This window comes from Rhinopithecus roxellana, chromosome 11 (genome assembly GCF_007565055.1).
Source record: "Rhinopithecus roxellana isolate Shanxi Qingling chromosome 11, ASM756505v1, whole genome shotgun sequence".
In the NCBI taxonomy this organism is placed as follows: domain Eukaryota; kingdom Metazoa; phylum Chordata; class Mammalia; order Primates; family Cercopithecidae; genus Rhinopithecus; species Rhinopithecus roxellana.
Window position 1 is genome coordinate 114,527,927 of NC_044559.1, and position 9,518 is coordinate 114,537,444.

At 46.0% G+C, this 9,518-nt stretch overlaps 1 protein-coding gene across 5 annotated transcripts in view; it reads right to left on the reverse strand.

The window, feature by feature from the left end:
* DCLRE1C (DNA cross-link repair 1C) overlaps positions 1–8,656 on the reverse strand; it is a 47,812-nt gene extending 39,156 nt beyond the window's left edge. Inside the window, exons 1-4 of one of the 5 annotated variants that reach the window (XM_030940019.1) lie at positions 8,447–8,632; positions 3,295–3,346; positions 1,762–1,846; positions 74–158 (exon numbers count right to left, since the gene is read on the reverse strand). Coding sequence is in view for 2 of the 5 variants with exons in the window: in XM_030940015.1 (XP_030795875.1) it covers positions 74–158; positions 3,295–3,346; positions 8,447–8,555 (246 nt within the window). In the remaining 3 variants the exon portion in view is untranslated. Of the gene's footprint in view, positions 1–73; positions 159–1,761; positions 1,847–3,294; positions 3,347–8,446 lie in introns of those variants that run through there. The other 4 variants (XM_030940017.1, XM_030940015.1, XM_030940016.1 and 1 more) reach the window with 4 other exon arrangements.
* Between the last annotated feature and the right edge of the window lie 862 nt (positions 8,657–9,518).

The following is a 9,518-nucleotide window of genomic DNA, read 5'->3' on the forward strand; positions in this document are numbered from 1 at the left end:
TGTTTTTGTCAATCTACCTCTAAAAATACTTCCCACTTAAAAAAAATTAAGTTATTCAAAAAATAAAACTTACAATTCGTTTCTCCCAAAATCTGTATTTCGGGCTAGTTAACAACAACTCCTTAGTCACAGGTGAACAGTATAGATAAACCTTCAAGCTGAAAGGAAAAAAGAAAAAACTTTCAGTACAATCCAAAATGAGCCATCTTGGTGACTAATAAATCTATTTCATCATACAGCTAATAGTTTCATTTGAGACCAACCTGACCAACACGGTGAAACCCCATTCCTACTAAAAACACAAATATTAGCCAGGCATGGTGATTAAATCTGTTTCATCATACATCTAATAGTTCAGAAATTACGCTGGCACAAAATCTGTTAGAGTCACTCCAACATACCTATGCCCACCATTTCAGTGCCATCAACAGCACAAGGTGGGGGTAGAAATACAGTGTCCCTGGACTACCTCCAACAGCGGTCCCTCACCACTGTTACTTGGAAATACACACTTGTATATGATCAAGCGTGTCTGGAAAGATACTGCCACACATTACACTACCTCTGGAAAAGGTGTGTTGGGAACAGAAACTTCTGCTTTTTACTGTATATTTATTTATTTATTTTTTGAGACGGAGTCTCGCTCTGTCACCCAGGCTGAAGTGCAACTGCAATGGCGTGATCTCGGCTCATTGCAACCTCCACCTCCCAGGTTCAAGCGATTCTCCTGTCTCAGCCTCCACAATAGCTGGGATTATAGGCACGCACCATGATGCCCGACTAATTTTTTTTGTAGATACGGTGTTTCACCACATTGGCCAGGCTAGTCTCAAACTCCTCACCTCGGGTGATCCGCCCACCTCGGCCTCCCAACGTGATGGGACTACAGGGAGAGCCACTGCGCCCAGCCTATTCTTTTTTTTTTTTTTTTTTTTTTGGTAATGAACAGAAATTAATTTCATAATAAACTTTTTCTTTTTTTTTTTTTTTTTGAGATGGAGTCTGTAGTCTTTTCTGTAGAGAAAAGGTCTCCCTATGTTGCCCAGGCTGGTTTCAAACTCCTCAGGTCATCCTCCCACCTCGGCTTCCCAAAGCGCTGGGATTATAAGCATAAGCCACCATGCCTGGCCTAAAGAGACTTTCAGAGATAGAGATGCCTCACACCTGTAATCCCAGCACTTTGGGAGGCCAAGGCAGACAGATCACTTGAAGTCCGGAGTTCGAGACCAGTCTGACCAACACGGTGAAACCTCGTCTCTACTAAAAATACAAAAATTATTTGGGCTTGGCGGCACGTGCCTGTAGTCCTAGCTGCTTGGGAGGCCGAGGCAGGAGAACTGCTTGAACCCAGGAGACAGAGATTGCAGTGAGCCAACATCATGCCACTGCACTCCAGCCTGGGCAACAAAGTGAGGCTCTGTTTCAAAAAAAAAAAAAAAAAGACATGCCAAACAGTTCTAGCTGTGTGAGTCTTCCCCTAGCTGTGTGAGTCTTCTAGCCCCTAGCTGTGTGAGTCTTCCCAGCCCAGGTATCAGACATGAATGAGGGAGTCTCCAGATCTTATGTGGCTGACATTATCTGAAGACTCTGCTCACTGATATTTAATACCTGGGCTGGGAAACCATCCTCACTCTACCCTGTCAATCCCTGACCCACAGAAACTGAGCAGTAAGACATGATCAGTGCTAACTCACTCCATCTTGAAGTAATTTGTTACACAGCAGCAGATGACTGATACACAGGCTCTACAATCAGACAGACCTGGCTGGAATCCTGGTCCTGCCACTTACTGGCTGTGTGACATTGGGCAACTAATTTAACATCTCTGGTTCCTCAGTCTCCTCATCTGGAAAATAGAAATAATAGTAGTATCTATTCAAAAGGTTATCAAGAAGCTCTAATGAAAATGTCAGGTGCAAGAGGGCAGAGCCTTGCATCTGTGTGGCTCGCTAATGCATTCTCCACCTCCAGTACAATGCCTGACACGTCACAGGCAACCAAAAAAAAAATTACTGAGGCCAGCAGTGGTGGCTCGTGCCTGTAATCCCAACACTTTGGGAGGCTGAGGCAGACAGATCACTTAAGATCAGGAGCTCAAGACCAACCTGGCCAACACGGTAAAACCCCTCTCTACCAAAAATACAAAAAGTAGCTGGGTGTGGTGGCAGGCGCCTTTAATCCCAGCTACTCCGGTAGCTGAGGCAAAAGAATCACTTGAATCCGGGAGGCAGTAGTTGTAGTGAGCTAAGATCGTGCCACTGCACTCCAGCCTGGGCGACAAGAGCGAGACCTGTCGCAAAAGTCAATAAATAAAAATAAAATAATAAAAAAGTATTGGCCAGGCGCAAAGGCTCATGCTTATAATCCCAGTGCTTTGGGACGCCAAGATGGGAGGATCACTTGAAGCCAGGAGTTTACGACCAGCCTGGGCAACATGGTAAGACCCTGTCTCTACAAAAAAAAAAATAATAATAATAATTGTTGAACTGAGAAATACACAGTCCCCAGATACAGTAAGTATTCAGTAAATATTGGCTATCATTATCAAGAAGACAGACTATTGCTATCAATGAGCAGAAAAGTCTGACATCCACTGGCCCTTTTCAAATATGTATCTTGAGAATTGGGAATTTAGATATAGGCAATGGCTGCAAGAAAAGCATCTAATAGTTCAGTTTTAAGAAAAAATCCAGTATTATATGATCCTTTACAATGGAACAGCCATCCTCTCTCATATACTCTTATAGAAATAACACAGAATGAGTTATTGCTGTACCCAGCAGCATAGATAAATCACACAAATACAATGTTAAGTAAAGTAAAACAATTATAAAAGGGTCTATTTGGGACCAGGTGCCAGTGGCTCACATCTATAAAGCCAGCCCTTTGGGAGACTGAGGCAGAAGGATCACTTGAGGCCAGGAGTTCGAGACCAGCCTGGGCGACATAGCAAAACTCCCTCTGTTTTTGTTTTTTTTTTTTTTTTTAGCAGTGTATTTGGTAGGAATATATATATATATATATATCTCAAGTTCACAGCCAAAGCTAACCCATAATGACAAAAGTCAGAATAGAGGTTACCTTTGGGAGGAGGTAGGAGGGGTCTGAGATATTGGTACTGTCCTATTTCTTAATCTGAGTGAAGCTACACAGATGCGTTCACTTTGTAAATGACTATATGCTTGGATGTATGTACTTTTCTGTACAGTTGTTATCTCTCAATTAAAATGTTTGCTTCAAAACACACACACACACACACACACACACACACAAATAAGTAGCAAAATAAATTACCTGCACTCCAACCTTCTTTTCAAGGTAGGGGCTCTTAATCCTTTCATGTGATCTAAAAACAAAAGAACCAACACTCATAAATATGTTCTTTTTCCAGAGGATTCCTTAGCCCAAGGGAAACAGTTGTCTTCTTTTTCAGCTTCAAAAGAAAACCCACGAGGTTTGCTTTTATAAGAATTGAATCACATGGGCTATGGACTCTTTCTTCTGCAAGTGAATAATCCTTTTCAGAACAGGACAGGCTGAGCCACCCAAATCAATTTAAAAGGAGAGTGATTCCCTGCATCATAGGCCAGAGTTTAAATCACTCTGGGAAGCCACAGAAGAATGAGAACTGCTTCTAGCCCTCCACTCTTTTACTTCATTTCAATCCAACCATCCTTCGAGCCACGATCTATGTAACCCATTCACTTCCTGCCACTTAAATCAGTCTATCTAGAAATTCAAGCTCGTGTCCATGGAATCTGCTACGAAATCACTCAGGCTCAGAACAAGTGTTTTGTCATCTTCTTATCCTACTGTGATGGATTCAAAGGAGAGTATCACTATCCACGAAGACTTGCTCCACAGCCCTCCACATTAACAGACACAGACAACAGAAAGGTAGCAATTAGACCATTACATTCAGCATATCATACATTCCAATATATTCTGAATCTTTAGCAAGTAAAGGCCTAGACAACAATGATCAAACAGCTCTAAATTGTTTAGCTAAACCAGCTGGACACGGTGGCTCACACCTGTAATCCCAACACTTTGGGAGGCCGAGGCAGGCAGATCACCTGAGGTCAGAAGTTTGAGACCAACCTGGACAACATGGTGAAACCCCATCTCTACTAAAAATACAAAAACTAGCCATGCATAGTAGCACACACCTATGATCCCAGCTACTCAGAAGGCTGAGGCAGGAGAATCACTTGAATATGGGAGGTGGAGGTTGCAGTGAGCCAAGATGATACCACTGCACTTCAGCCTGGGCAACAGAGTGAGACTTCATCTCAAAAACAAACAGCCAGGTGCAGTGGCTCATGGCTGTAATCCCAGCACTTTGGGAGGCCGAGGCAGGTGGATCACCTGAGGTCGTGAGTTCAAGACCAGCCTGACCAATATGGAGATACCCCATCTCTACTAAAAATACAAAATTAGCCGGGCATGGTGGTGCATGACTGTAATCCCAGCTACTTGGGGGGCTGAGATAGGAGAATCACTTGAACCCGGAAAGCAGAGGTTATGGTGGGCCGAGATTGCACCATTGCACTCCAGCCTGGGCAACAAGAGTGAAACTCCATCTCAAAAATAAATAAATAGGCTGGGCACGGTGGCTCATGCCTGTAATCCCAGCACTTTGGGAGGCCGAGGCGGGCGGATCACAGGGTCAGGAGATCGAGACCATCCTGGCTAACACGGTGAAACCTCGTCTCTACTAAAGATACAAAAAATTAGCCGGGCATGGTGGCGGGCGCCTGTAGTCCCAGCTACTCGGGAGGCTGAGGCAGGAGAATGGCGAGAACTGGGGAGGCGGAGCTTGCAGTGAGCCGAGATCGCGCCACTGCACTCCAGCCTGGGCAACAGAGCAAAACTCCGTCTCAAAATAAATAAATAAATAAATAAATAAATAAATAAATAAATAAATAACAAAACAAAAAACAACAACAAAAAAATAAATTGTTTAGCTAAACCAAACCACTTCTAATTACCACGAGCACCACCACACACACACACAAGCACACCCTCAATTTATATGTGGCCATGATTAGACCCAATGAAAGCAGAGCAGTCACCGCACATCACTTGGCAGCCCTTGATTGTACACATGCCTCCCGGAGAGTCCACCTGTCTCCCGGAGAGTAAATTCCCTCAAGGGATACTTGGTCCAGTCTTTGAGAGTCTTATGGGTATATCTCTGGGCAGGACTCTCCATAATTAGAGTTTCCAAAGAGTTTGTGCCATGGCAAAGGGGAGGCTGAATCCAGACTCTGCTTCCTGCTCCCACACTAAGCAGGCAGCACCCTGCATGGGGCATCATAGTCCCCCATCCTCACCACCCTGAGGCCCCTTCCAACTGGTGGTCAGAAGAACTGGGTGGGTTTGCTTTGTGCTGCTGCAGCTGCACCCAGGTCTGCTTTTCCAGGGAGGTTTCCGTTTCCTGGGCCACAATAAATTATCGTAAGCTGCCACCTCAAGGGGATTTCCCCAACCCTGGGCCATTATCTCAGGTCTCAGGTGTCCTCTCATCTTCCAGAACTTATTGATGCTTAGTAAAGCCCACCCTGCACACAGCATTGGCTTCCAGATGGCGCACAAATAAGCATCAGGTGGGTCCATAGCCTACTCCGTATTATATCAAAGTGTGATGTGGGGTTGGGTGTGGTAGCTCACACCTGTCATCCCAGCACTTTGGGAGGCTGAGGCGGGTGGTTCACCTGCGCCCAGGAGTTTGATACCAGCCTGGGCAACATGGGGAAATCCCGTCTCTATAAAAAACACAAAAATTAGTCAAGCATGATGGTGCATGCCTTGTAATCCCAGCTACTCAGGTGGGAGTACTTGCTGAGGTGAGGGGAGTGCTTGAGTCCAGGAGGTGAAGGCTGCTGTGAGCCAAGATCTCACCACTGTACTCCAGCCTGGGAGACAGAGCAAAACCCTGTCTCAAAAAAAAAAAAAAAAAAAAAAATTGATGTGGATGGGTTTCCATGCTTTTTTTCTAGCAAAAGAGTCCATACAGTTTCTCATGCTTGAGCTGCTATCACAAGATACCATAGATACCATAGTTGGCCTTCACACCAACCCTGTGAGGAAAGGCAGTGTTTTGGCTGCCTTCAACACCAGAAAGGTATTTCTCACAGCTCAGGAAGTCCAAGATCAAGGTGCAGGACGATTTGGTTTCTGGGGAGGGCACTTTTCCAAACTTACCGACAGCTGCCTTCTCACTGTGCACTCATATGGCTTTCCTTGGCATGGATACATGAGGACAGAGTGCCCTCTCTCTTCCTCCTCTTGTAAGGGCACTAATCCTATCAGAGTAGGACACCACGGTATGACCTCACTTAAATTTATTTTCCTCCTAAAAGCCCCAGCCCCAATTACAGTCACTTTGGGGGCTGGGGCTTCAACATAGGAATTTTGTGGAGATCGTCCATATCCATCAAAGAAGCCTGTGTCTCAAAAAGGTTAAAAGCCAACAGAAGGCAACGTGAGAAACCTCCAAAAGCGGAAGCTGAGTTTTTGCCCTTGATGAGTTTATGTCCTGGTTAAGTAAGCAGATCCACATGTGGTTACAGAACAGAAAAAGTTGTTATAGACTGTTCAACTGTAGGGAAGAGTCCATTTCTTTCTTAATGCACAAACCTATAGTGGTGATTTCACAAATTCCTTTAGATGCATTATTTCTCCAAACTCAGTAGTCCTAAACACAAAGTGCAAGTTTCTGAAGTATACTTTAATCTTGGCTAGCCCATTCTGAGTTCAGAGACTCCAGTGCGACTCTACACAAAAAGCAGAAATAGGCACATCCTCGTCCAGCAGTAGATTCTCAATGAAAAACAAAACCAGAAATGTGTCAGGCACAGTGGCTCACACCTGTAATCATAACAGTTTGGCAGGCTGAGGTGGGTGGATCTACCTGAGGCCAGAAGTTCGAGACCAGCCTGGCCAACATGGTGAAACGCCATCTCTACTAAAAATACAAAAATTAGCTGGGTGTGGTGGTGCGTGCCTGTAATTCCAGCTACTTGGGAGGCTGAGGCTTAAGAATCACTTGAACCCAGGAGGCAGAGGTTGCAGTGAATGGAGATGACGCCACTGCAGTCCAACCAGGCGACAGAGACTCCATCTCAAAGTAACAATAATAAAAATACAAAAATTAGCCGGGCATGGTGGCTCACTCCTGTAGTCCCAGCTACTTGAGCAGAGAGCATGTGCCACTGTCCTCCAGCCTGGGCGACAAAGGGAGGCTCTGTCTCAAAAAACAAAAAAAAAGAAGAGACGCACGAAGCAGTGCATGATGCTAATATGGCAACGCATGAGAAAAGGTCCAGATTTTCCTTATTAAGCAGAAATCACTAGTGGCTTTGTGGGGAAAAAAAAAAAAGCAGAGACATTTCCCAGAAGCAGTAACTTCAACAATTCATAGTCCAAGTGATTGATTCCACACCCAAGACAATATAGCTGGCCTTCCCACCAATCTTGTGAGGAAAGGCTGTATTTGGATACCTGTAATTTACTTTAAAACACCTTCCCACTGCGCATGTGCAGATAGGTTTGTTACACTGATTAACTCCACAGGGTAGTGGGAGCTTCCTGCTCCAGCAGTCTGCAAGGCCACCCAGCAGAAGGCAGCAACTCCAGTGATTCCGTTTATCATTTTCTCCAATTAACACTAATGGCTGAGCTAATTAGCACAACAAGCATTAAAACTGTTTTCACTGGTAAGTCACTTATTAGAGCAACAGAAGTGAAAATGAACAATGGTTGTGAAATTAGCGGTATTTAAACTCTGGAAATTAGCTCCAATCTCTGCCTGGCGTATCTAGCCTCGAGCTTATATCATTAACAGCGACACTCTAACCTTAATCCCTAAATCGGTCCAGCTGTGAAAGAATCCAGCTGTGAAATCATAGTAGCTTTTCTGGTTGCCTGATACCATTTAGAAGGGAAACGTTCCTCCATCCTAACCCAGAACGAAGCGTTCGTATTGGATGCGGACAGAACATCCAAAGGCCAGGGAGCTTGCACTTCGCGGAGCTATCAGGCGGGTTGTTGCACAGTTGTGTGTGTGTGTGAGTCAGCCTGCTTGCTGACCAATGTTTGAGGGTGTGCTCAAATGGATCTGAAACTTGTTTTCTTCATACACGGTAGCGAGGCTCTGGGGGAAGAACTAACCCTCGCCAATCTCTGACCATCGGCCAACTAGCAGCGCTTGACCAAGCCGGCCCGGGGCGCAACTGGCAGGCGCCGTTACGCCGCGTTGACCAGATCCAAAAATAGATGAAGCCTTTGAGAGGCTGAGAGCCCGACTGGGACAAGGTGTGTGCTGGCCGCCCCCTCGCTGGCCTCCCACAGGCTGCAGCTCCTTGCTCCAGGACCGGCCCCCTCCTGTCCTCTCTCCAGCCCCCAGCGTCCCGGGAACAGGCGACGCGCAGCACTCACTCACCCTTGTGGCAGTGGGACAGGAAGTAGGCGCGGGCCCTAAGGTTCTCCCTGTCGAAACGGTCTATGGAGATGGTTGGATACTCGGCCATCTGCCCCTCGAAGGAACTCATATCGCCGCCGATCCCAACGTCCCGGACCCCAAAACTGCAGCTGAAGCCCAGGCCAGCCCTGACCGCGCCGCCACTTCCGGGAAGCCGCGCGCCGCCTCGCCATTGGGCGGCCGAACGCAGCCACGTCCAATCAGAGGAGTCCGGAGACCCGGGACGACGCTAAGGAGCATCCGGTCGGGTTCCAGGCGCCGGCTGCCTGGGTTTAAATCACCCGCGCTACGCAGCATGCGGTGGGCCCTGAGCCCCGCCCAGTGCAAGGCTCATACCTGCCAAAAAAACCACAGGTGTTGCTCTGGTAAGGCGTTGCCGGTGTCTGTGCAGGTGGAGTCGCGGGAAGGGAAATCGAAACTCCTAGCGCAGGTAGCCCCAGCCGACTAGGCGAGTAGGCTGCGGAGCTGCGCTTAGAAATCATTATTCGTTCCGTTTCCTGCTTGTCTACTGCTGGCCTGAAATCCGAACTCAGTTCCCCTCTCTCTCTCTTCTGTTCCCAATTTCTAACCTTGTGGGATAACCGTGAGGATTGTATGAGAGTTTGTAACTGACTCATGGTAGATTCAGTAACTATTGATTCCACTTCCGTTTTTATAATCTACAAACTGAGTAAGTCATTTCTGTGTGGTCTTGGGGCAAATAAGATCCCAATAATGTCTTCGCTGCTGGCCTCTGCCCTGGTCCCCCACCTTTCTGAGCTATACTTTTAGGAAGTTAGAATGATGTATTTAAAAAAAAAAAAAAAAAAAAAAAAAGATGGGAGGAAAGGTCTAAAATTTTTTAACAACCAAAGCAACTTTATGAAAATGTTTGTTAAAGTACTGTATTCACCTAATAATCACCATGACATTTATTGTGCTCCTTCCTATCAAATCTCCTTAGTATAATTAAACACAAACAACCCAGAACACTTTTACTTTATTTTATTTATTTATTGAGTTGGGGTCTAGTTCTATCGCCCAGGCTGGAGTG